This window comes from Brachionichthys hirsutus, chromosome 5, assembly GCF_040956055.1.
Source record: "Brachionichthys hirsutus isolate HB-005 chromosome 5, CSIRO-AGI_Bhir_v1, whole genome shotgun sequence".
NCBI lineage: Eukaryota > Metazoa > Chordata > Actinopteri > Lophiiformes > Brachionichthyidae > Brachionichthys > Brachionichthys hirsutus.
The window spans coordinates 8825409-8853017 of NC_090901.1; the positions used below are offsets into that span (position 1 = coordinate 8825409).

General features: G+C 44.8%; 1 protein-coding gene across 1 annotated transcript in view; it reads left to right on the forward strand.

Annotated features, from left to right (window-relative positions):
- Window positions 1-5652: 5652 nt before the first annotated feature.
- The window catches only part of LOC137893839 (reelin-like), a 68983-nt gene continuing 47026 nt past the window's right edge, over window positions 5653-27609 (forward strand). Inside the window, exons 1-2 of the mRNA XM_068739279.1 lie at window positions 5653-5905; window positions 21150-21257. Of these exons, the coding sequence (XP_068595380.1) occupies window positions 5653-5905; window positions 21150-21257 (361 nt within the window). The remainder of the gene's footprint in view (window positions 5906-21149; window positions 21258-27609) is intronic.

Here is a 27609-nt window from a genome sequence, read left to right on the forward strand (position 1 = left end):
GGATGTCGTATGTCAGCGGACTCACTTATGATAGCTATAGCTGGATTTTTTTAGCAGTTAAATCTTTTCTTCTAATTGGAAATTGTTGGAAGATTTGTTGGTTTCTTGGTGTCTGCCCAGTATTCATGTGCTAAGAAAGAATCATTTCACTGTCAGGAACTGAACCAGAACTTTCAATTAAAACATTCCTGTGTTGTTTACGCTCCCAAGAATCTCAAATGTCCCTGTTCGTGTTTGAGTGTTCGGGGGGCAGTGCATGCTACCGGCAGTTCCTGCCATGTGCTGCCCTCGTGAAGTTTTTCGGGGTGATCCTGGTGGGTTTTATTTACACAATGATCAAATGCACCCGTCCTTTTTCTCCTTTAAGGGGGGACAAGCTTTTCATGGAACTAATTGGAGTGTGCAAGCCATCACAGCTGAAGTGCTCCCTCAGGGCTCCTCTTTCTCCCTTTCTCTTTTCTTGCCTTCTCCCCTCCTCCATCTTTTGAGCTTTTATTATCATTTGCCATATCGAGTAAACAACCTGTTAGTGTAAATTAAGGGTCTAGTGAGTGATGAAGCGACACATGCGACCCCTCCTGCCCCCCCCCCCCCCCCCCCCCGCCTCTGCTTTCACTTATTTTTCTTGCTGTCACACTCTTTCCATCGCTTTGAGCTCTTTCCTCTTTTGTGCCCCCAACGTTCTGTTCTGCCTTGTTTGGCATGCATCCCTTTCAAAGACAGTGGTAGCGATGAATGTGTGTGTGAGCAGTGGATCTGGAATGAAGATTGAAGGGGACAAAAAAAGCCCCGGTGCAACCTTGAGGTGGAAATTAATAATGATAAAAATAATTATGCCCTACTCCCCTCGCCCACGCCTCGCCGACCTAGTTTTTATTATGGAGAACGATAGCCCCGAGTAGCGCACCATGTGTGTGTGTGTGTGTGTTTAACTTTGTGCTTGTGTCGGTGTGCACTTAAGGGAAGGTCTTGGAGAATGGCGGTAGTTTGGCAGGAATGGATGTAGGACAGGACCTACATGAAGACACCACAGCGGCCATCACACAGGGGTGTGTGTGATAAAGACTGCTACAGGTGAAACAGATGGCTCGCCCCACACTCGCTACTTCTCTGTGTGTGTATGCCTCTTGTGCATCAGGCGCAATTATACCGTAAGTGTGTGTGTGTGTGTGTGTGTGTGCGCGCGTTTGAATTCAGCAACCATTCACACTATGAGCAATCTTTTCTTGCTTTCATTAAATGCGGTTGCAGAAGGTCACACACACGCAAACACACACATTGAGCATTCTATATGTATATAAGCATGCAGAAACGTGCACACACTCCGCCTACTTTGTTCACCTATAGATACATTTTCTCTTTGTGTCCGTGTGGGATCCCTTGTTTCTCCCACACTCATTTATAGGAGCTGGCAACCATTCCTGAGCAAACCGTGCCTCTCATGCTGTGATTGGCTGGGAAAGACCCCCCGAAAAAACAACAACAACCCTGTAAACTGGTTATAGACAATGGATGGATAAATTGTAAATGTTGGAAAATGTCTTAACCTGTTTACCCAATTTGTTGAGTAAAGCTCTTTCTAATCCATCGATTCTTTACCAAAACCTCTTTGATGCCAAACGAAGGCTTTCTCAGCATTTTTAATTCCTCTCTTGTCTCAGATATCTTGTTTCTGTAAACTTGGAAAATTCTATAGATTCGGATGCAGGATGAATCCCTCAGGAACTCCCACATAAGTCCACAAAGAAAGGCCTCTTATACTCTGTGCCAATCCCAAACAGAAAGGTGCTCAGCAGGGAGCTGAGGCTGAACTGCTAACTGTTATCAGTGAGGAGCTGCAGACCTCAAAGTTCGGACGATAGCGGGAACGCTAGAGAAAAATAAAACATCAAAAACTCTGAAAAGTGAGAGTTGGGGGTAAGCTCTGATTACTGGGGCATAGATCCTTCCCCCTGTTTTTAGGAAAAGTTTCAATTTGTACATAGGAAAAGGAAATTTGAGTCTGGATAACTTCCATTTTGCAATGAACCCACATTATCTTTCATTAAATTATATTCTGCCTTCATATAAATATATAAAATAAACAGGTGTTTTGATCTTTTTGTATCCATTTGTATATTACTGTAGGACTTGGAAAATTGCTTCAATGGATACCACTGTCTTATTCATAAATAATGTTTTGTGGGAACGTTCGTGCTCTGCCATTCTTACAGTACATGTAGCAAAAGAAAAAAACCTTGAACCTCAGAGCCAAACACGTTGTGGTTTTCATAAAGCGACATCATCATGAAGGTAAACCAAGTAGTTCAGTTTTCCCAGTTGGCAGCGCAATTCGCATTCCTGTCTGTCTGTCTGTCTGCACACTGCCTGACATCTGAGAATTGATTGATGATGTCATCACCAGTCCATGATGTATTACTGCTGAAAACTTCAAGGAACCTTGGCGTGTCATCGGACGACCAGCTTTCCTTCTTGCAACATCCCGTTCCTGCACAGCATCAGAACAGCACATGGTTTTTTAATCTTTCACCGACAATATTGCAGCTCACTCCTGACTGATGTGCCTGCAGTTGTCATTCAATATCATCAGTCCACCCAGAATGCACAAAATGCTCCAGCCTGCACAGGCTGGTTTAATCCAATCAAAGTCAATTGTACTTGCCTTTTATGTTTCATACTCAAACCATGCACAACCTGCATATGGATGAGGCTTTGCTACTGCCCCTCATTCAGCACGTAGCGTTACTGGAAGCAGTTTCGTCATTTCCGGATTGTATCGTCATGGTTTATTGCCATTATTATAAGGAACTTTGGGGGGGGGGGGGTATCAGCTTTTTCCGGAAACAAGGGGAACTTCTTGATTACTTGATTTTTGAAATAAGAAAAACAAGTCAAAAAGTTTATTTTTTGGTGTGGGATCAAGGCTATGACTGCGGTAGCACAGTCAAGAGAAACGCTATCAAAGCTGCACTTATTGTATGGACTTAAGTTCTTTATGAAGTCTCCCTGGTGTGTTAATGCAGCTCGATTAATTAAAAGCGCTTAATTAAGGCAGCGAGGAGCTTGAGGGTGGCTGTAAAGTGGTTGAGAGAAACAGCAGAGGAGGACGGAGATAACCTTTAAACTCACTATCCTTTCTAAGCAGGACGGTCCACTTAGCGGGGAGGACACACAGTACTTCTGGAAAGTTGGACGTACACTGTTTCCAACTGTAATTTCTGTTCATCGGTTTTCCTCGCAGTTAGAACACACGCTAGACAATGTCTTCAATGTCACTGCCAAGCTTTTAACATCACTTTACATATTGGTGACGTATCAGCAGCAGTTTATTTTTTTAATTACAGTGAACTTAATAGACAAGTATACTGTGTATGGGGCAGCACGGTGATGCAGTGGGTGTTGCTGTCGCCTCACAGCAAGAAGCTCACAGGTTTAAATCTAGCTTGCTGCCTTTCTGTGAGGAGTTTCCATGTCCTCCCCGTGTCTGTGTGGGTTCTATCCGGGTTCTCCGGCTTCCTCCCATCACCAAAAACATGCAACTTAGGAGCAAAGGTTACGCTAAATTGTCCATAGGTGTGAGCGTGTGCGTGAATGACTGCGTGCGGACGTACGATGAACTGGGGGCTCGTCCAGAGTGTACCCCGCCTCTCACCCATAGAATGCTGAGATATGCTCCAGTAGATCCCATGACCAGATTTTGAATTAAGCTGTTAAGAAAATGAATGAGTATACCGCATATGAAAGGTTTTGTGAGAGAACTGTTGCTATACATAAGAGAAACTAGAACACATGATCTCATCCGTCATGAAATACACTCCATGGAAAATGAATTGTGAAAGGCTGTGAAGAAGGACTGAGCAGGAATTTATATGAAAACACTGGAGCTTTTTTTTTTTTTTCAGACTTGACCGAACCGTGTTTGGGGCATTTCCCATAATTTCCCTTTTCGGTATTTCTGGCAGTTGCATACAAGTTAATATAGGTGACATTGAACTGGCGAGCAGGAATCCACATCGGGAGCAAATCGCTCCCTTAAAGTTGGACAATATTTCCCTTTTTGTCCAGACGTTTTTGACTGTAGCTCATCTGTGTGAGCAACATCTTACCTAAGCAGGGAAAAATAAGAAATCTACACATATATTGTCTACACATTTTGTCTTTTTTATTCATCAATGTGCATACACATTCATGCATGTGTGTGTGTGTAAGGGAGAGAGAGAATGAGATGGAGTGAGCCAAAGCATCTGGCTGTGTTCTCCTGCTGCGGGTCAGTCAAGCTGTTTGGACAAGAAACAGCAGAGATAGTGTGCACAGCTAACGAGTGTTTATCACTCTAATAGGCTCTTAACCACACCAACCCAGCAGGCAGTGTAACAGAAACGCCAAAGCACCTGCTTGTTTTCGTGATGTCGAAAGCAAGTTGCTCAAATTTCCGCTTGTGTGATAAAACAGTAAATCAGGGAGAGGATGTCTTGGAGGAGGAGACACAACAGATAAAGAAAGAGTGGCTGAAATGTACAAGTGTAGTACTGTTTGTATTTATTATATATATATATAAATCAAACAAGATAGTGTGTGTGTGTGTGCACAGGTTGCGAGAGAAATACTTATCCATCATTTGATGAGCTGCAGCAGAGAGCCGTCGGGGGAGACAGAGCATTATGGCTTGAGTCAGTGCCATAGTGGCGGGTTAATCTGGAGCAGAGAGGCAGTGCACGCTCCTCTGACAGGGAGGAAAAAGTTGGAGAATCCTGTGGAAAAGGAGATTCTGATGGAAACTTATAAAAAAAAGAAGAAGAAGAAGCAACAACAGAGGGACAGTGGAGGAGAAAAACAAATCTGAATAACCGCTAAGAATGAGGATAAAGAGACAGAGGGTTGGAAAAAGAGGGCAACTGAAAGAAGGGTGGGAGAACAGCAGAAAGATACAAGGAAGAGGGAGGGAGGCGAAGGGATTGGAAGAGGGAGGGAGAAAGGAGGTGTGATAATGGGTGGGAGAGGAGGAGGCCGCCTGGCGGATGGGTAGGAAGACAAAGGAGTGACAGGGATATGTCAGCGGGTTGGTTGGGGATGAAGAAACCAAGAGATGCATGGTCAAGGTCTCGAGAGGGGTGTGGAGGAGAGCGACGTGGAGCAACGCAATGATTTACTGAGTGGTAAAAAGAGGAGAGGAAGAGATTAAGAAAAAGGAAAAGTGATAGACTGGCAGAGAAGAGGAAGAAGAGAAGAGCTGGATGAGAGAGAGAGGAGGGAGGCCGTCTCTTCAGAGCGTACCCAGAGCGCGGGGCTGGTGTTTGAGCGAAAGAGAGACAGGGAGAGGGAGGGCGGGTGGGAGGAGAGATGGAAACAGAGGGAGGGGGTGAGATATTTAAACGCCGGAGCAGGACAGCACAAGTGAAGCTCTGAACTCCCCGAGTGAAGGGAGGACAGGGAGAGGAAGCAGAAGACCAGAGCTCTACAGCCGAGCCCACTCACTGACACACAGAAACACAAACACACTCAGACACGCACACACTTTTGGACTTTCGACTCCTCTGTGGACTCCAGAAGTGGTCCTCTGGAACTCTACCTTTGCCTTCCTCGCTCCAACTCACAATCTCCTCACCTCTTCACCCACCTCCACTCCCACAGTGCCCTGCTTGGTGAGGGCAGATGGCCATGGCGCGGGCCTCTTTTGGGGCCGCTTTATGCTGTGCCCTGCTGGCCCTAGTCCTGGGAAGCAGCAGTATGGATTTCGGGGCGCCCCCTGCGAGCTTCTATCCCAGATTCAACCCCTTCTTCTTCCTGTGCACCCATCACGGGGAGACGGAGGGAGTCGGGGTGACAGAAGGAGGTGGAGAGGTGCTACTCACACTCCAAATCACGGGCAACCCCAACACCTACACCCCTGGACAGGAGTACCAAGGTGAGCTCACCCCCCCTCCGGTGTCCACTTTATTCTGTTTGCTGCATGTTGGAGAGACAGTTGAACCTTACAGAAAGAGAAATGTGTTTAACTGAGCTTATAAATCTCACTGAAAATCAAGGCATTCAGATTTAAAATAGTTCTCCTTTTGAAAAAAGGACTTTGCTTTGAAATTATGTTGCTGAGCTGTGCAAATAATGTCATGTGAGACATTTTACGTTACAGATATAAGAAAAAAACAAAAGTGTGTATGGTGAATGCGTAACCTTGCAGGTGCTTTACTACACACCGGGGGTTCAGCATATTGCATGTGGGAGCATTGCAGTTTGTGTAGGGCGGCTTGCTGCTGCTGATGGGAACAGCATTTATGTAACTGGAATAAGTAGTGATGCTGAGTGGGACTCCTGCTCGGTGCCGTGAGCGGCTCTGGTGTTTTACTGCGCCGTGATCCCGATGCTCCATGTGTAGGTGGCTTCTCCACAGGACTAACAGCTCGATCCCTCCAGCTGAACGAAACAGAGATGCTGCAGGTGAGAACGGACAAACAGAGCACCATGAAAAGATAGATAAACTATTCCTAGACAGACTAATATCAATGCCCCTTCTCCCATGTGATGTTGATGAGCCTGCCTCCTGGTCTTGGAAAAATCACACACCCCTGACCTCTCGAATTCTCATCATTGCTCAATCGCTCACTCTTGACGCTCACTCAACACAAGGGACAGTGACTCGCAAAGGCCACCACAGAGCGACTGAGGTCAAATTCCCATGCATTTATCTATGTTTTCCTCTAACAGCTGGATATGTGGAACAGTATGCACATGTTATGTATAAACCGTTTACATCCGCCTTCCTAAATACACACAGTTTTTTGTTTTTTTATCTGCAATGCTCACATCTTTTTTTAACTTGGTCTCTGTTATATAATCGTCTCATTTGATACTGCAAACAATTGATTTATTATGCTGTTCCTGCACTTTTGACAACTGTCCTCCATCATCCTGCAAAATAAACCTCTTGATTTCAAAGAGGACAAAGATGCAGACTTTGTGTAATTGAATACGGAACGTGAGGTAAATTAGAGGGCGTGATAAACAGGGCAGGAAAGAAGAGGAGTCTGGAAGACTCAAGCCTTCAGTCAAGCACCTTTTAAACTCGGGACGAGCTTGTAGAGGGAGCGGGTTGGGGAGAGATTTGAATAAGTGGCTGGTGGATGGGAGGGATGAAGCTCACGGAGAGGTTTAAATAATTAGCATTATAAAATTTGGTGGACTGGGAGATGGTGGGGGGGGGGGATTTAAATAGGGCCACGGCTGGGATCGGATGAAGTTGAGAGATTTAAATGACGATGAGAGGATTGAGCAGATGAGATACGAGCAGCGGGTCTTGCACAGTAAAATAAGAGGATTCGAAGCTGCTTACTTTTTTTTTTTTTTTCTCCGTCCTGAGTTTTGGCACATGATTGCAGCTCATTGTTACATTTCGGGGGGGGGGGGGGGGGGGGGGGCATTAAGATGGAAAGATACATGTCAATGTAGAGAGTGCAGCATCGCAGAATGTGTATTCGGTTGTGCAATTAGAGGCAATTTCTACATTTCTTTCCTATCTTTTTTTTCTTTACATCTTTATAAATAAATCATTTGTACACGCTCTTAACAGTCACTCCCAGGCTCATTGTGGCAGAAGTCAGGTGGTTTCAGTTTTTTTTTTTTTACATGTACAGGTGTTGGACTGAGGACGGAGACATGCAGCTCTACTCTGCTCTGCTGAAAGCAGAAGGGCAGACAAAGCTAGAAACAGACAACAGGACATCACATCTTCTAGCATTGTGAAGGAAAGGACGAGGGAAGTGTTGCTGCCACTCCTTGTTCGGTTTTGATGGATAGCTTTTATCTCAGTACACATCTTTCATTTTGTTTCAATAAAAATATAAAAAAAATATGCTTCTCTGTTGCTCTCTGGCCTTTTGCTTTTGGATTGCGTTTAGTACGATCTTAAAGCAATGCGTGATCTAACCACTGAAAGAGCCGCATGTTGAAATGGTGGGCGGACAGCATCAGAAACGCTGGCCGTGCGGTTGCTGGAGGTCTGCAGAGAAGAAAGCTGAAGAAAGTGCGAAGGAGAGAGGTTGTCAGTGGTAGGAGGGAAAGTTAGAAAAAGTAAAGAGCGCGTATTAAAGAGGCAGGAGGTGAGTGTCTCCGAGACCCACCTCGGCATGTGGCACGTAGCGAGAGGAACGCTCTGTGTGGCGGGTTTATTGTACAGTAATTGGGTTTCTGACCTTCTGCCTCTGTTGCTATTGAGTGATAAGACCATGTGTGGGCAGCATACTTTGTGTGTGTGTGTGTGTGTGTATTTTTCAAGACAAGATGAGTGTGACAGAATGAAATCTGCAAGAGAGGCTACGTTGCTTTTTGTGTGTGTGAAAGTTTGGAGAGGGTGGGTGTATTGGGCAAAATAGAAACAGAATTACTGTAAAGACGCTCTGAACTGCAGGGAAACAGGAGCAGGAATGAAAAGAATTGTGTTCGTGCACTGAGACCCAAGGGTCAATTTCTGTAGCAGACAAATGGAGACCAAGTGTCACTAACGCACTCCCACGCTGCCCACATAACAGCCTTATCTTTCAGGGGTGGAGAGAGAGCAGGGGGGGGGGGGGGGGGGGAGCAGAAAATGTAAGTTCACATTTGAGACTTTCCTCTAAATAATCAAACACCCCTTTGGAACCACTTTTACAGGAACACTCAGGAAGCAGTTCTTTATTTCTGCCAAGTTCTTTTTTTACTGTTGCCTCTGACCTCTTTAACACTGCTGTGGGAATGTGGGATGTTCTCCATACAGGAACCGCATGTTTATAGGAAGCAACATCAGAATATGAAACCCAGAGCTCCGTCTCTAGACACAGGCAGACTGCTGCTTTTCACTGTTGTTGCTTCTTGCCGCGCTGCTTAGGAAACATTGCATGCTCATTTTCACAGATGAAACAGCGTTCAACAATGAATGGTAGCAGAGGGGAGAGAGAGAGAGAGAGAAAGCAAATTCCCCCAAAGAGCGTTTTGGTATCATAAAATATGGCCTTTTCAGTCATTCGCTTTGATTAGAAAGCGGAATGTAAAAACTGGTGAGGGAATTATTAAAATGGATGTGTGATGTCCTCTGCAAGTCGGCAAAGTATATCGAGAAGATGGAGGCACATGAGCAGGAATGTATCCAGTGATATTGATTGGGTGTGCCGAGGAATTTAGACAATCTTTTTTTCATCCCAGTGTACGATGCATGTGGACTTGTGATGAAAGCTAAAATGATCTGACTAGTGTCTTCTTCAATCTGGCGATGCATTGTCTGGTTGTATGCTAGCAAAATGGAAAAGAGATACGGTCAGATCTTGATGGAATTTGCAGGAAATGTTGAGACTGCTACCAGGAATGTATGATCTAAATTTTGGTGATGATCCAGAAGAGATCCTGGATTTACTGATTCAAAATTAAGTTAAAAATAACACATCAACTCTGATTAATTTTTGCTTTTCATGGTTGGCATGTAAAGATACCAAGAACAAGTTATAACTGTTGGATGATGATCCAGATCACCATGTGGATGGTATGAATCCAATACAAGTTCAGCAGCCTTTATTATCCCCGTAGGGCAATTCGGTTTGCAGCAGCAGCAGCAGGGCACGCATCCCGAGGGGGAATGAGCTGCTTGGTGGAGGTCTGCCCTCTCTGAGTGCTTTTCTAGTTGTTGTTTTTTGTGGTTAAAAAGCTTAAATGAGTCCTTATATTCACTGTACATGTATTTGCATATTGTGTTTTGTATGGAGGGTTATGGGTGTCAGTGGAGAGCACTCATGCAAGCCCCTGCTGACGCACACATGTCGAGGAAAGCAGCGTGGCGCTCTTTATTCATTGTTGTTACACTCTATTGAAATCCGAACGGGATTCAGGATCTTGTCTGCACCACAGTGCCACAACAGAAATGCGGGCGGAGAAAAGGTGCTGCAAGTGATGGAGGAAAAAAACAAAAGCGGCTGCTTAGAGAACTAGTTGATGGGGGGGGGGGGGCACTCTGTCGCTGTAGTCCTAGTCCTGTGGACCTTTTCATCTGTAAGTGATTGAGGAGGCCCAAGACACAATCAACATTTCAAGGAGATGTGGACATTTCCACTAAATGACATTCTTAATGGGAACTTGGAGATAAATTCATCCCCACAAAATGCCATCAGCTCTTTCCATGATAAACCGCCCGACAACCGCGGGGAACAACCCGTGTTTCGCATTGGGGCGGAAGCCATCATCTATCTATAAAGTTTTGTACATTGATTATACATCATGGTTGGGCGAGCCCCCCCCCCCTTGAATGTCTGCAGAACAACAAGTCAGTCATGTTGAAGTGAAGGTCACAGATACAAGGCTGGTCCCACCAGTGGACCAGATATCATCTTGCCATGTATTTGGATTGGATTAGTGAAGCCGCAGCAAGACTTGGAAACACCGGCCCTGTATTTTAATCGGCACAAGATTTATGCTGGCGTTGCCAAAATGCATTCAATCTGCTGTGACTTTAGCAGCCTGTCAAATGTCATCAACACGGCTGATGCTAAGGGTTTGATGTCGGACCTCTGACCACTCCTTGTCAGTGCAGCATTGCTTGGAGCTCTGCTCCGGCAAAATTGATTAGATACTGCTGGTGTCCTCGCCTTTCCTGTCCACCAGTCCAAAGTTTCTTATGTCTCCTTTCACTCACCTATCTATTTAAAACCTACAGTGCATGACTCTCTTACATAGGCGAAGGTTGTCTGCCTTCTTCAAGACCTTTTCATATGAGTTCACACAATAGTTTGAAACCCACTGCCAGATTAATATTTTTGTATTTTGCAGCGGGTGATGATTTTCCTGTGCTGGCAAATCAGAGTGTTTACTGGGAGCAACCCTAGTGATGTAGGCTATAGGTATTGCTAACCCTAACCCTCTGGCCTCACCCCCACATGTTCATGTAATGACTTTAAAGGCCAGGAGGGGGCAACACAAGTTCTGTACAGCAGGATTAATAGACCAGGAACACTCTTAAAAAGTTTTTTTTTTTTTTTATATGACTAAAGAATAAGAATACAATAATCAGTGAACCATTACATGACTTGCCTAGCAGTCCTTCAGACACTGGGTTTAGAGGACCAGAGGCGCTGAAAAAGACAGTAAGAAAAACACACAGCATGCACTCAGCTTCATAAGTTGTTTAAACCTGTGCATTTATTAGCTTCCCAGGTCTCCAACCGCTCTGCCTCCTGCTGTTTTGTCTGATTAACACACTTCACCGAGTTGGGAGAAAGTGAGTCAAGTGCATTTCCATTAGTCCGGGTGAGTTTGGGTTCTGCGCTGTCTTTCTAGACCTTGAATAATGAAATATTTGAAGAGTATTGCTTTCCCGGGGGGAGGCCAGTTTCCTTAATATTGAGGAGCAGATGGGTGAAAAATGAGGAAGGATATTCATTGGGAGTCTTTTCTTTGTCGCACGTGCATGCTTGGCTCCGCATGGCGTACTCAACTCTTGGTGGGCGATCCATCATGACATTGGGACAGGTCAGACGTTGCATTGGCTGAACGTTTCCTGCTCAACTGGCTATTGCAATTCTTGTCATAGTTACAACAGGATACGACATGAGCATATGAACAGAAGGCCGCTATATTTTTTTTACAGGAACATGCTCTCGGTATTGTAGCAATACGTAGCAAAGACCAAACTGCAATTTGGTCTTTGTAGTTTCTCATAAGCAGGCAGTGAATTGCAGCAGCTCTGCAGAATTTAAAGCTGTGATAGTTGAGATGGCCCAGATGCCATGTTTATTGCTATGTTTCTGGAAAATCGATTTACTGCATCCGAGCACGGAGAATCGCCTCAGATAACAGTGACATCGTCAGGCTTTGACACACCGGAGCCAGGATGATGCCAGCATGCCAGGTGTGGCAGAGAGAGAGCTATAAATGAAGTGCTGAGACAGGTTCCTGCCAGGCAGAGGTGGGTCGCGTGCCCCAATCTTGTCTTCTGGGGAGGGGGGGGGGGGTGTTCCTCTAATTTTTGTCAATGGATCTTTTTCTTCCCAAAACAAGAAAGCGCTGAACAGGCGAATCTGAGCTGTATTTTCAGTAGCTTTCACAACGCAGGAAATACGAGTGGGTGTAAGTATTTCCAGGTTGGTGGAGCGTGTGTCATTTGGGGGGGGTTTCAGGAGTGCCTGTCTGTTAATGAGACGGAGCGTTCGGAATGCTGTCCCAGTACATGTTGCTTACTGTGTTTCCCTTGAGTCACTTTTTGATGCAGCAGAAGCATTAGTGGAGATTCCAGCCCACTCCAGCTTTGGTAACACGTAAATAGCCCTAAATAGTGTGACGTGGGTTTTTGTAAATCATGGAGCACAAAACATTTGCTAGCTTCTTGTCGGTGACTCGGTCACATTTCTGCTGTTGCTAAAGATTAATGCTTAATGAGGAACGTTGTTTTTCAGTCACTCCTGTCCCCATAGTAAAGATAATACCAGCCCACACAACAAGCTGCTGACCCCAGGGCCGAATCTTAAACACAGTGTATTAATTAATTGCCAACATGTCCCAATAGAAACACAAGGGACACACACCCTTCTGCAGTCTATTTGTATATTTTTTTATTGCCACATTTCAGTTTACCCCCTGCTTCTGAGCCTTTGGGCTCTGCTTTCAACTTACAGACAGGTTGTAAACATTTACAGCCCTTTTAACATTTTCAGGAAACCCAAATACCAGGCCTGCATATGACATTAAAAGCCAAATGTGTCCATGCAAACTCACGCTGATGCCCACAGCACAATCCAACTCCTGACAATGGAGCAGTGTTCGATGTCCTTAAAGGGTACCAAGTGGCTCTAATCCGGATTTTAAAATGTGATGGACTCTTTTTTAATCTTCCGTATTCCCCCCTCCCCGTCCTTTGTGCTGGATGTGTTGTTCCTATGGGGTGGTTTCCCAGCCGCTGCTGATAAGCATGTCGGCTTTACCGATGGCCTCTTCCTTAAAGAGAATGGATCTCATGTTGGAAGACTGCGCACCTCCTCCCCCTCCCCCTTTCTACCGCTTGTCCTGGATCCTCCTCCTTGCACCTCCGTTGAGAGCACTGTAATCCCTGCTTTGGGGGGGCAGTGTGTCGTCTGTGCTGATAGCATTCAGGGGGCCTTGTAGCGCTCCAATGGACCCACTACAGAGGAGGCTGCGGGGCGCGACTGGCTGGGTGCTGGCCGCATGGCGTGCGGCACTGGCAGATTAGCCCCAGCGCTAACCGCCATTCAGCGCCAGAATCCTTCAAACAACCAGAAATGTGCTGCCCACAGGCTGGCAGAAACAGATTACACATCTGCACACACACACACACGCATGAGATTACACATATTCCAGGAGAAAGTGACAGCATACATGCATGTTCATAATGTTTATAGGGCCGCTGGAACTATAAAATCGGTCCTTCGCTTCTTTGGCTGCAGTAGTATCCAAATTAATGTGAGTTGGGAATATGTGTCTATCACCTGCGGCTCATGCTCAGTTTAGGAACAAGAATGTGATCAACCCTTCATTCTACCTCAGAATTCACCATCGTCCCGTCTGGAGGCAAAAGATTCAGGCTTTTTTTTTGTTCATTTATCCTTTTTATCCCTTAGAATAAATATCGGGAAATTACCTTTAAATAATTATTCAAAACTGATTCAAAAATCAGTTCAAAATACAGGTCAACACCGATTCACTTTTACTTTTCATGGTAGGTGTAATAAAGATAGCAATAACAATTTAGAACCTTTTGGTGATGATCCAGATCACCATGTGGGCGGTGTAAATCCAATTAGGCGGGGAATGAGCTGCTCGGCGGAGGTCTGTACTCTCTGAGTGCTTTTCTAGTATAACTTCTTTCTGTGGTTTGTAGAGAGCCGGTTACATTCTCTGCAAGTGAATCAAATATTTGTCTGTGACTCAACACATTTATTTATGACCTCATGTCACATTGTCTGGATTACAGAGGGTACAGAGCAATAAAATGAGCCCTATTTTTAAATGAAAGCATGAGGTTTCAGGTGGAGGTTACACAGAGTCGAGGTTGTGATGGGAGAGCGCGTGACAGTGTTAATTACAGCCATGAGTGCGTTCTCAGCGACCTGAGCCGCTGTGATTTAGACTGGATGTCAAAGGAAATGCTCCTCATTGATTCGCTGCCAGTCGAGACCAGCTTGTCTTTCATTCCCGTGACCAACTTGCTAATTTGAAATCAATCTGTGAAACCTCTTCTCCCATCTTCCACCAAAATATTCTTACCCAAAAGCTAAGGAGACACATTAGATTTTGGCTCATGTCAGTGGTTTTTCAGTCGGTTGGCTGTAAAATGTAATTGTCATGTCAAGAAGGCACAAGAAGCACAGAGCAAATATTTTTTTTAGCATAAAGCATAAAAAACCCCTTTGGGTCTTTCATGGAGTGGGTGGCAGTACATAAGGTAAGAACAAATGCAAGTGATAAGGTCGGATGTTGTGAAAGCATAAGGAGAAGGTGAAATTGATGGCGATGTCTTTTAGCAGTCTGGGTTTATACTCTGATAAAAACTGCAGTTTGAAGTGTGAGCGTTTGAGGATGAGGAGGAGAGCAGGTTTCCCTTTTGCTAACTCCCTTAGCTATTCTCTTTCATCACATAAGCCTTTGTTGGTACCGGAATATGCAATGTTGGTAATACAAGGATAAAACAGAACTTTTTTGTTTTTCAAAAACTAAATTTGAAGTTTAATTGAGTAAAGCCTTTTAATGTTTGTTACAAATAGTTCAATAGAAGCACAATAAGTCATTTTAATAAAATTTTCCAAAGCTATAGGCCAAGTAAGGCACAAGGCAAATCGTACAAATTGCCAGTCTGGTCTGAAATAATAGGGAATAACATTAATAAGGTAAAAATATTATTGGCATTTCCTGCAGCAGACATGATTAATGTGTCTCTCTTTGAGAAAGACACTGGACACGTATGGCTGAGGTACTTAAGTTGATTGATTATTTAAGTCTATCGTCATACTGGCGGGATTGGTCAGGATTTAATATTAATTGATGTTGTGTGTTCTCTTACGCCTCCCAAAGGTCACACACACACACACACAGTTCAGATCCAAACAGCTGTCCTCCAGTGAAATCTCGAGCATTGTCAGACCTATCTAAAAATATAAATTTCTGATGGGTGATTTTGTTTCCGCATAAGACTTTCCTCGGACCTGAGTTTATAGCTACAGATATTAGTTTTGCTTTAGTGAAATCAATGAACTGTACAGATTCTGTACAGACTCTATATATATTGAATCAGAAATATCTGCAATTTCATTGGAGGAATATTGTGTGCCATGACTTTGGACCAGATGTGGAGTTATTTTGGATGGAGGTGAGAGACATACCAGCTCTGGGAAGCATGTGGAGGTCATGAAGGGCCTGGCGTCCCTTCGAGGGATGGTAGTGAAAATTTAAAGACTGTTTGACAGCTTGGCCCTTCTTACCTCCTTCCTGTTTCCTGTCGGAGCAGGTGAGATGGAAAGGAACTCATGCAACAGTTTTGGTCGAGGCCCAATGTCTGTATTTTGTCTGCATGAACTTCCACAGCTGACTCGCTGGTTGAGTGTGTTTGAGTGTGTGTTACTACTAGTGTGTCTCTCTACAAGGAGGTCAGCGTGTGTTGATGAGGTGTCTGTTACATGTATGGATGGATGTGCCTAGTTTGCCACAGATGTTCTTTTCATATGTATTTCGTGTTGCCGTCTCTGTTTGGGTAAGGAGATGTGGCTTCTTCAGGCTGACTTGCACTTTCAGTGTTTTCCTACATTCCTCGGATTTTCTCAAGGGAAGGTTCTGCTGTGCGTGGTGCCGACTCAGCTCTGTAACCTGCGTTACAACATTAAGAAGGTTTATTTCTTCAGGTACATATTTCTTTTTAAACACATGGACATTTAATTGTGTTAACCTTTTGAGTATGGGTATAGAATACTTTCATACTATACTATTTTGTGATAATTTGGATTTGATTTGATCTGCATTTCCAGACCTGTTCAATCAAACATGGGTTACTTGGCACGTCAGTGAGAAATGAAACATATGCCATATTGTGTGGCCAAATCATGTGATTTATAGATTACTTGCAGATGCAAAAATTAAAATAAATAAATTAGTAATAATAATACTAATAAAAAGTAAAGGAAAAATCTTTGGAGCATTAAAAACTCAGTTCTCTTACTCTGGATACTTTGGAAAATATCTGAAGCATCTTCTTATTGAGAAAAATTGTCCACCTTATGTTGTTGGCATTCAAGCGTGTGTTGTAAGAGCTCATATGAATGTAAATAGGCACATACTGTTCATACATTGAGTTGTATGTGAGCAGCACAGCGAAGCGTGACTTTGATGCAGACAATGGGTGAGGAACAGGATGTCTGTGACAAAAATGCTCCTTCACTCCTGTCTTAGTCCTCGGCTGCTAAGTTCTAAAGTTCTACTCTCCTTGAAGTAGAACTTTAACGGAGCACATTAGACAGGAATAGTACGTATGTTAAGATCTCAAAAGATCTTAACATAGGTACTATTCCTGTCTAATGTGATCTCAAAAGGAACTTTTGAGATCGCTGGTCCAAAGAGATTAGCTGCTTTCATTAAATCCTTTGCAAAATAAAGAAGAAGAAAAATGTTGGAGATGCTGTATGGAAACAGACCTGTAGAAGCTCCGCTGCCAGTAGGTTGTCTGTGATCTGGTGCTTCACTGCAACAGATGGCAGTGCCAGCAGGCCAGGATGGTGCCAGAAGGTTACGCAATGAAATGATGCCTGTTAGGCCTGGCTGGAGGACCACATGACACATATATATATGCAGAAACACACTTCCCACACAGCCTTCTGAGAATGTGGAGATGCATTCATCCTTAGGAAATTCGGTTTGTCTGTTTTTGAACTTGCGCTCAGTTTGCAGGACTAGTCTGCTTGAGGAAATGTTGACATGTTTCTCATTGTGGCATGCTCAGGTGCTTCAGGAAAGGTCAGTGTGAAGCGGCACGTCAACGTTGGCTTGGTCAGAGAAACAGATGGACCCATAGCTTCCCCCCCATGGCTTGGCCTTCATTTCCCAGTTCTTACTGGGACATGTGTGTCCGCCAGTGGGATATGGGTCAGATGGTCAGCTATCTGTATCCAGATTATTTACAAGAAAGTACTAAGACAAAAAATGGCATCCGCTTGGGAAACATGGAATTCCATTGATAATACTGCCTGCCATCTCATGTCTTCTACTGTCTCTTGCATTTTGGAAAGACGTCCCTCACTATGCTGCTCATTGCACTAAATGCTAATCATGCAAGCAGACAAAAATGTTGATAGCCGTGATTTCAACGGCTGCTACCAAATCAAATCTCATCTGAACCGCTTTCCCCCCTTTTGGGTACTTTCTAAATATTTTTCCAAGACTTCTTAATGTAGAGTAAAAGTTCTGAATGTGGGTGTGGTGAAGACTTGCGGGTGTGTTTGTACACAAAGAGCATAAAGGATCTGTTCATGCCATGCCAACCACACTGGGACTTCAATGCAAGTGGATTCGGCTGCGACATAAATCAAGTCCTCTCTGCCAGTCTTCTCGTCCAGCTCCAGCCTAATCCCTTGCAGTACCGTTTTCTAAGAATGAGCTCATGCCAGGAAACTGTGCCAACAAAATGCCCACCATGCTTTGCTACTCCATAAGGTGACATAACTACTCCTTTAAAGATGCCACTGGGCAATATTTTTTATGTCCCTATTACCATATTTGGGAAAAACACGATGCATAGGGTATAGCAATGTGTTATTCATGTACAGATACAGATCATAAATTGTATGATTTTTGTGTTGCAAGTTAAATATTTTCCAACAAACCACCACCATAATCGATTCAAGCCTCGACCAACACTCAGATTCACACTTGTGATCCCGAAACCAATATGGAAGAGGATGGAGAGAGCAGGTAGAAAAAGATTTGCTTTTTGCTTCTATGTGTTCTACGTCTGCTCGAGCCCCATCAGAAGCGGCGGTAGTGAATGTGTGTTTTGTTGCGCTGTGTGGTGTGCTGGTACTTTGTTTTAACATAACTCCTGGTGGATCCAGAGAGGTGAAGAAAGCCCTAGGCCCATCAATACTTGAGTAGGAGCAGCGTTGTATGTGTCTGTAATGAGGCACACCACATCATATCATCAATATTACATGCTGGCTTAAGGCCAGGCGATGTGCTCTGCGGTGTGTTCAAGTGGAGTATGCGTGTATGCAAGTGGCATGTACACAGTTGAATGAGTATTCTGGAAGACCCGACCTAGGTGGACTTGGAACTGCAGGCTCCAGACTTGTCCAGGGGGCAAGTACAGCTCCTGTGTGGAAGAACTGGCAGCAAGGGCTGCATGTAGTTCAAGAGCAAAGGTGTATCTGAGAGCAGTTGTAACATACACATGTTATTCTGCAACCCACCATTAGCCCGAAAGTACAATCACAATTTAAACAGCAACCATACTTTTATATATAAGAATATTTTTGAGCCTTTTATGCACGCCAGCACAAGAGATTCCACATCATGTCCATCAAAAACAACGCAGTGCATTTGAAATGAAAGGCCTCCTGTTATGTGGAAATGCAGTTTTATGAACATCCTTGTGTAGAAATCTCTTCCCAACTGCTTACAGAACAAACATAAAGATTTATATCCTTTCTTACAGACGAAGCCCAAAATTCAGTCCAGATGTTTGGAAGAAACACACCTGGTGTGTTTACACACACACACACAAAACCTGCTGATAGTTAAGTTTGCCCCTATTCACTGATAATGATTCCCACCCCCCTTGCTTCACCAAGTGAACAGTATTCAGAGATGAGGGATGGACAAGAATTTTAACGGTTACTATCAAAGGCTGTCAGCATCCTTCTTCAGATCATTGTGTGTGTGTGCGTGTGTGGAGTAACCCCACAGGTAATCATCTCATTTGATTAGCTCATCTGTCTGCTACATTCCGAGTGAGAGGAATGTTAGAAGCCTCTTAATAATTCAAATTTTGCATGTGCATTGATCAGGTAGCTTTTCGCTCCACGGCTACATATCCTCTACATCCCATTTGTTTTTCAATCCTAACCTTGCACCCCCTAACTTTGCATCCCCTCCAATTTCTCTCCCCCTGACCAACACATCAAACAGGCCCACTTCTGCGAGGGAGCAGTGAATGCATACGAAAGGAGTGGATGGGGAGAAAGCATTTTTTTTACTGTGATCCCTCAAATGGTAATAAGGCTGAGGGAGAGGGGGGGGGGGGGGGGGGGGGGGGTGGAAGAAAGGTGCAAGCAGTGGATATAGACAGAAATACTATGGTGGAGGCAGGAAGAATTGTATGTGTGTGTGTGTATGCATGCATATGTGAATAATCCACTACTCCAGTGTCTGTGGAGAGTAATGGAGTGCGTGTAACCTTGGTGATGCAGGTCAATGGAAATGCAGAAATGAGCATACTGTGTGTATGGAGGTTGTTGAAGCCTGGTCCAAATTGCTGCTTTATACCCAGCCCATTACACCATTAAATACTGAACCACTGCCATGGATCAATACAATATATAATAATGTAGATAGTTCTCACCTGTCTCACCACACTGTGGAATGGATTTGTTAAATTTGCAATGTATTCTATGGAGTAGAAATCGCACAGAGAGCAGCTCCTTTCCCTGCGTTCTGTTGATGCTGCAGCATTAGACGTGTACCAGGTAGCATAAATTGACTATGATAATGCTTCTGATGCCAAGGCATAATATCTCCTCACAGTATACATTCATTTACAATCTGAATGTGCTGATAAAAAATTAGCAGTGGTCACAAATTCAAATAATGATATGGCCTGCGTCGAGTACGCGCCGTACTCTTTGACCAATGCTAGAGCGCCTCCGGTGATTTCAGAAAACAAAGGCCAAGCATGTGCTTACGTTTTTCTTTTTCTTCCTGTCTGTAGACGTTTGTAATCGCCCCCTACAACTTCTGATGGTGCTCCTCCATTTCAGTCCATTCATAATCTTTCAAAAAGCAAACCTATCCAAATATGTCCAAATATATTTAAGCATAAATGAGTCCATAACATTATATTGTTTGCTCTGATTAATGAGATAGATGGATTTGTATGACATCAGCGGGGATTTCTGGATGTAATAGGGAGAGATTGGTGGGATGAATTATTGAGGCTTTGCTAGGGAGGGGAGAGACAGTCTGAACTGCGCTCTTTACACAGGGTGTAACACACCCACTTTACGCAGAAACACGTGGAACACACACATTCAGACGCACGCAAAATTGTTGGCCGCCTAGTGTGATGACATGTTAATAGAGTCACCCAGACAGAAAGGCAGGGAGACTGGGCCACAGTCTCCTCTGCCCAGATTCCCAAATCAAAAACACACCAAGCCCACAAAAGTGAACTCACTGAGATAATCTGACACATTGCTCTTCTTACTGAAAACACACCAACGCCGCGGGTGTCTCCGCCTCCTCTCATTCCCTCTTCCCTTTAAAAAACAGGGGTGGATTCCAGGGTCACAAAATAACAAGGTCTCCATTAGTCCACCACTACAAGGGATTTTATTCCTCAGTGTGTAAACGTGTATTTTTGGGGCGTGTGTGCTCCGTTGAGCCGCAGACTGTTCCCCTGTGCTCCGATCTGCCGGTCTGGAAGCGGTCCAGTGGCTGAGCTCTTTTCCTCCAGTGATGTAGCCGGCTCTGTGGTCTCATCACTCAGGGCCTTTGTTTACTGGGTAGATCAATAGTTAACTTGCTGCTGAATGCTGTGAATGTGTGCAGCTGGATAATAAACCCCTGGCAGTTTCCTGTTCTGTTACTATTTGTGCTGACCTGTGAGGAATAGAGTCTAGCGAGGCTATCGTGAGCCGATTAGCTCATCAGTGTCTTCTACTACGGTTGTCATTGGAGACAAGCATTGGCTAAAACACTGTTTGTTCAAAATGAGTTGTATTTGCCATGGGTTTGGAATTACAAGGAGTGAATCCAGGACTTGTTTTTTTTCTTCTTCTGTATTTTGCATATAGCAACCGACAGGTTTTTGAACTTAGTTGAACTGTAGGAACCGGTTAGATTTTCCAGTGGCTCAAATAAAGGGGTGCATTTTATGGATGTAAAATTTGCCGTAACATAATATTAATCATGCTCCCTTTGTGTGTCCTCAGTAACCATCTCCACCAGTGTATCCTTTGACGGTCTGCTGGTGACTGGCCTCTACACCTCCACACCAGTTCAGTCGGCGCCCATCCCAGCTCCAGCTGCCTTCCGTTTTGGTAAGTCTAAGGAATTGTGCGTGACAGGCGTGGAATGAACCATGTGATGACAAGAGCAGTCCAACTGGACATTAAAGATGCAGCATAATTAAACGTGTGACCTATATTTCTAGCCAAGCAATTCAACTTCCTAGACTCATAGACAAAGGCCAGATTGTTCAACTGGGAGCGTCTGCGCAGTTTGTGTTCATAAAAGGCTGCAAAAACGTCCGTTACAGTAAATGTGGCCTGCTGAGCAGTGATGCCTTCCAGGATGAGTCTGTTCTTAACTCTATGTTAACTGTGTCTGGCCTGCCCGGATTCTTTTGTCCTCCACAAGTGCAAGCTGCAGGAGAAGAAAGGCGATTTAGCATCACGAGCATCATCCTTCATATAGAGTCGACCCCAACGCTGCCGTCTGGAGCTTTAATTTCCTTTACGTCATTTGTCAGCACAATTATTAGGTTGACAGGACTTTAATGAGCTGCGTTTTCCTTAAGTGGTTCCGCTGACCACAGTCCACAGCAGGCTTTCACATCCGCGGAGAAAAGGCTCTTCAGCCTGACGAGAGCTCGAGGAGCTCCGTTAGTGAGCTCATGGAAACCACACATGGTGACAGCGTTCTGCAAAAGCACCACAGTTGAGCAAAATGCTGCCCATGGATAATGCAGCGGAACGAAAACACAACTGGACACCGCTTGATGTCTGTCATTGCTGTGAGCCGTAGAGTCACAAATCTCTACAGGGGAGTGTTATGAGCCTGGAGTTTAGGGTAGAGCCCCAAAATTAGGGCGTGGCTCTAATCTTGTTAACAGACAGCAACGCGTACTGTACACACAGCTCAGCAGAGACAAACCCACCCACTTTGACTCAACGCACACGCACACAGTCCAGCTGTGCACAGCTGTTAGTGTAACGGCTTGCTGGGCGAGCATGTGGCTGACAGATGTACCAGCGGAGGGATCCACACGATCGCCAGTACGGGAAGAATGAGTCCCCTGCTGGGCCACCACTGCGGGATATGGCTCTCACAGGGAGAGCAGCAGTGGACAGTTAAGATTGCTGAATGTGGGTAAAAAAATCATTGGAAGAGTTTGTAGATCATTTAATTCTGGGGGGGACGGTGTGGTTGGAGCTGAAGACAGAGTGACTGCAAGTCTGCCTCCAAAGGGAGAACTCCCCGTCCATGTCACCCGTCACTGTTTTAATGGAGCACTCGTAAAACTCGTGCATGTATTCAAGCGTGACCGCACTTGTATGTAAATACACCCGCACTATTGTATTGTCTTTTGTACTTTCCTGTTTGTCACATTGACAATGTAAATGCCCTCGCATTAGTCATAGTATTACCCACTCGTAGACACCAGGATAAGGAGACAGAGAGCATTTATTGGCATCCACTCCCTCTGAATAACAATACACTCCACACCGTTTGTAATAAAATGTAAAGCGTTGAGGGGACCGACTTTTTACTGCGCTGCGACAGCTTAACACCCACTCATTGTCGTGTTAGCTCAAGCGTGATGGAGCGATTGGGGTGGCAAGCAGGGTAGTATGATGAGAGCCGTGTCGCCTCGCCGGCTTCTGGGCTGAGCTGGGGCTCAGGCCGTCAAAGGATGTGTTCCTTCATGTCCGAAAAGCAAACGAGCGCTCCCTGCAAATGTTCATGAGGCTTTGATATAAGGGGCTGAACAAACAGGGCTAAACTGACAGTGGTTTTTCAATGTTTTCAAGTCGCTGGGACCGACAGGAAAAAACAGTATAGTCTTTGTGGGTTCCACGCAGTCCAAATATACAGTCTGTAAAGTGATTAATTTCATTATATTGTTTGGTAGAGTTTGACAGCCGTAATTGCTCATCGGAGAACTTTGCAAGAGGTTTTAGAGTGAAACGTTTAGACACTACGCGTGCAGATGTGTGTAATGTGCGTAAACGGAATGTCTGTATACACACAGCCAGAAAAGTAACACGAGTCTGGGCTGAGTCAGCTGCTGGAGACCTACAGCTGCTTCGCTTTCCCCCCTCGATTTTTATTCCATTAAGAGATTTTTCTGTTCAGTCCAGCCGCTTGGCTTCCTGAATGGAACTCACACAGCTTCCAGACTGGTGTCCACAAAGATTACATGAGGAAACATTTTTATTGTTTTGATGTTATCCTTGTCGTGTTTTGCATAGCAATGATGAAGTAATATATTGGACGCCACACTTCAGTGCTGGGATTGGAAAAAACTGTCACATGTGGTCGGACGTGCATTGCTCCCTGAATGACAAAATGCCACCCGTCGAAAGTCCATTCAAAACACAAATATAAGGAAAATAGTAATTCAAAATGTCTCCAATTTTACAATTACGCCGATGAGCAGAAGACACTTAAAACGGAGAGCGCTTTTAAAGCTTTCAAAAAATGTCAGCGTGGGGATGGAGAAAGTGCTGGAGATTAAAAGGTGTGAGACAAGAAAACTGGAGACAGTACAGATGAAAAATAGCAAAGAGGGACCAATGAAAGAGAGGCAGCATGAGAATGATATAAGGAGGCGGAAGGACAGAAAGAAGATGAGAGGATGGCATGCCATCACTCCCTCTGACGTGGGGCTGATTGGTGTTGCCGTGCCAATGCTGAGACGCTGGAAAAACTGGTCATTGATGGATGGCTCGTTTGCAGGGTGATGTTTATTTTGCCATTAATTTGCATATTTGTATGTATTTGCAGGGCAGTTGGCTTCTGCTAGCTAGGATCAGTCCCCATCTCAATATGACGCGTCTGGCTCACTGACATAATGGAGAGCTTAGCGACAGGGACATCCAGCCGACACTTCTGTCCGCATGACGGATGGGCTCTTGCTAACACACGCTGTGATCATAGATGAAATCCCTGCTGTAGCTTGACCTGTGGAGGCGGGGTCAGAGAGGGCGTGCAGCCAGAAATGTAATCACGCCACTGTTATTTAACCAGAATCATTCAGTTCTCGGGTTATGCATGTGGACTTCTTCCTCAGATTGCCACAGCAGGACGTCAGATTTCATCTGATCCTCTGTGTGAAACGGAGGCCACAAACCAAGTCACCAAAGATCTGCTCTTTAATTGGATAATTTTTCCTAGGTGCTGTTTCAAACACACGTTGAGACCCCTGTATAGGTTCCCTCCAGACCGTCGTGTAATTCTTGCTTGACGTTTACCTCATCAGCAGAGTACTTTCAACGGGGGGCGCTTTAAAGAAGGAGATATTGGTGGCAGTGGAGATGTGTGACAAATTTGGAGGCATTTGTCCCTTTGGTGACGAAATATATTAACATCTAACATCATCGAAGTCGTCAAGGTGAGTCAGATTCTTCTGACCCTGCCATCTAGACCACTTCCCAGCATTCAGGATGGCATCTCGTCATGTCAACATTTACAGAGCCACACATTGATGACAAAAGCCTTATTTTAAAAGCGCTAACAGTCCCAGGAGAGAACAAAAGTAGTTCCTCTCCATCAACGGGATGCAGAGGGAAAGCTAAGAAAGAGCTGCTGTGCATGGAGAACAGGGTGGTGCGGTGGGGAGGGAAGCGGCGCGGGAAGGGGTTTCCCATGGGGAGAGAAGCTGTCAGTCCCTGGGAGACTTCAAACACGCTGCATCCCTGTGATCAACCTATTCCCTGACTCTCTGCTGACAACTCCCTAACTGCACCGCCTTGACTCCACCACACACACACACACACACATATCCACTTGTGACGATCAGGAATCGTATCACGACACATTTGAATTCCACAGGCAAATCCACGCTTGTGTCAATCCGTACAACTGTGGCACCTTTCGTTGTAACACATCAGAATGCAAGACTTTACTTGCTGAAAGACACCGCACAGTCTCAAAGTGTTGCTCTTTAACTATGGGCTGAATAGAGGCAAGGTGGAGCACGTGGTGGCGACGCTGCTTCTGGTGTATGCTGATCATAATGATGATGACTTATCTGAGCCATTAGTCCTGTGCTCGGGGCTGATAGCCACCAAAAGGCAGATCCCTCCTGGTGATGAATTCATTAGGGCGTGAGATGAAATGAGTTGTCAGGCCTGGTGGGGTTTTGTCTGCTGTAAATCTCACTGCTTTGCTGGCACAGGACTTTACTACCCCTTGTGCTCAAACAGATCCTGTCCCTCCTGTTTCCCTGCACCCCCCTCAATCTCACACTGCCTGGAAGCTGCTAACAGGTGGCTCAACATTTTGGTGCTCTGAGAGTCCAGAGGAATGCTTTGGTGATTATGCATCACAACTCATTTACTACCCTTAATGAGGAAAAACCTTTCTTGAAGTAAAAAGCGAACCCACCTTCAAACAGAATGCAGCATAAACCATAAATCATTCAAAGGGTTTATTTTGTTGTTGTTTTAACCTGGATGCTGCTTTTCCACCATTCTGTAAAGGACTGATATTGACACCATTTTTTTTTAAGACCAGTATTGCGCAAGAATGCAGCAGCTGGCACCTGCAAAATGAGCTATAAATTCAGGGGGGTAATTGCAAACTGCCCCACAGGTACATTGCAGCCCATTTCACAAATGCCAGCTTTGGTAGTTTCTCCCAGTCTTGCATCAATTTAAAAAAAACAAATGTTAAAAATACTTTATTATACACAAAACAAAGGAAACTATTTTCTGGGTTGAAAAATACCATTAGTGTTGGCCATTACGTCCCAACAGAATCCATCTTTCTTGTCCGGTTTGATGGTATAGTTGGCCTGTTGGAGCACTGCTGCTGTGTTACAGCCCTAATGGAGGACATCGTCCTTTCTTTAAACTCCCACGTCTTCCCTAGGTGTGTTCACATCTCTATGCGTATTCAATGCCCTGCATGTTTTATGTCCATGCATAAATGAATCAGTTCTGTCTGTATATTGCAAATTTGTATTTTTTATTTCATTTTTTTAAGCATTTATGTATTTGTATGCACATGCTGAGCATCTGAATGCTGTTTTCCCCCTCCTTTCTCTGCTGCATCCAAATGGTCCAAAGGGTCCGGGGTGACACAAAAAGCAGAAACAGTAGAAAGCAGAAGCTAGACTGACTGTACTAGAGATTTCAAAGTGGTGTGCGAGATGCAGGCCAGATTTCTGATATATATATATATATATATATCCTGCAGGAAAGAGCAGTAGGCGTAGGCTGTTTTTCTCATGTGTGGTCTCTCTTGAACACAGCAATGTTATTTTCTGCCATGCAACGATGTCGGTTACATACCAGAGAGAATGAGAGAGAGCTAAAGATAAAATAAAGACAAAGAGAGCTTTGACTCGAAGACTCCTCTGATGCATTTCCATGAACACTGGTGGGTTTGCAGCATTTCAACAACAAAAAGAGCCACACTAACTTTGAAATATGTTGTCTTTTCGTAGTGATATACAGCTCCTTGTAGTCTATACCTCCATGAGCACCTCGGAAGTGTGTGGGTTTCTGCGGGTTCAGTGTGCAAGCTAAGAAAAAGTGATTTTACGAAGTCCTCGCCGCAAAGTGCCTGCCATCCAGGCGGCACTCTGAGGTCTATTCATATTTAAAGTTCCCTTACAGAGAGAATTAGAAGTGGAAGTGCTCCCTCTGACTCAAGCTTAGTGAAGCTTAGTGGTTCTCCTGGTTTCTCCCTGTAGGGTCCTGCTGAGATCCATTCTCCATCCTCTAAAAGCCAGAGAGAAGAAGGATGCTCCACCACTTGCCCCCCCCCCCCCCCCCCCCCCTTTATTCGCATAAGCTATCTTTGAGCGACTCACCCAGATCCAATCTAACCCATATCTTGGAAGGAACGAAAATTGTTATTGACCTTTTCTGTGTTCCGCCCCTCCTTGCGAGACCAAGGCTGTTGATGTGATTGCCACACTGCCTTTGAGCCCTCCTCCGTCAAACCAATCCGGCTTGAGACTGTTCCATAAACAGATTGAGGCGTACACACATCGCCTTCCCTTTGCTTTCCCACCTGTCGCCTCAGGTCTCTCTCTCTGATTCTCAACTTGTGTGTCAGGACAGGGCCCGCGAGACCACCGCACCAGTTTGTTTGTTTGCTGCATTGACGGGGTGGACTGCAGGGACGCGGGTGCGACAAATGAGCACAAGTCAAATTAGATTAATTAATCCCCAACTCAAACTATTAGCAGACGAGTCGTGTTGAATTAAAAATCAAATTAGCCCTGGCGCCTGCCGCTGAAGCTGTGGCGTGTCCCTGCCAAGCTACAATGACACACACCCACAGGAGGCGTGCAGCTCAGCTCATGGGCTGCAGCGACGGATGGATTGATGGCTGCATGTATGGAAGGAGGTGGAAGAAATAATTGGTCCTTGAGGACTAGAAACATCAGGGAAAGGGAATTTGGTGACTTTGCCACCCGGTATGGTAAACATCTCC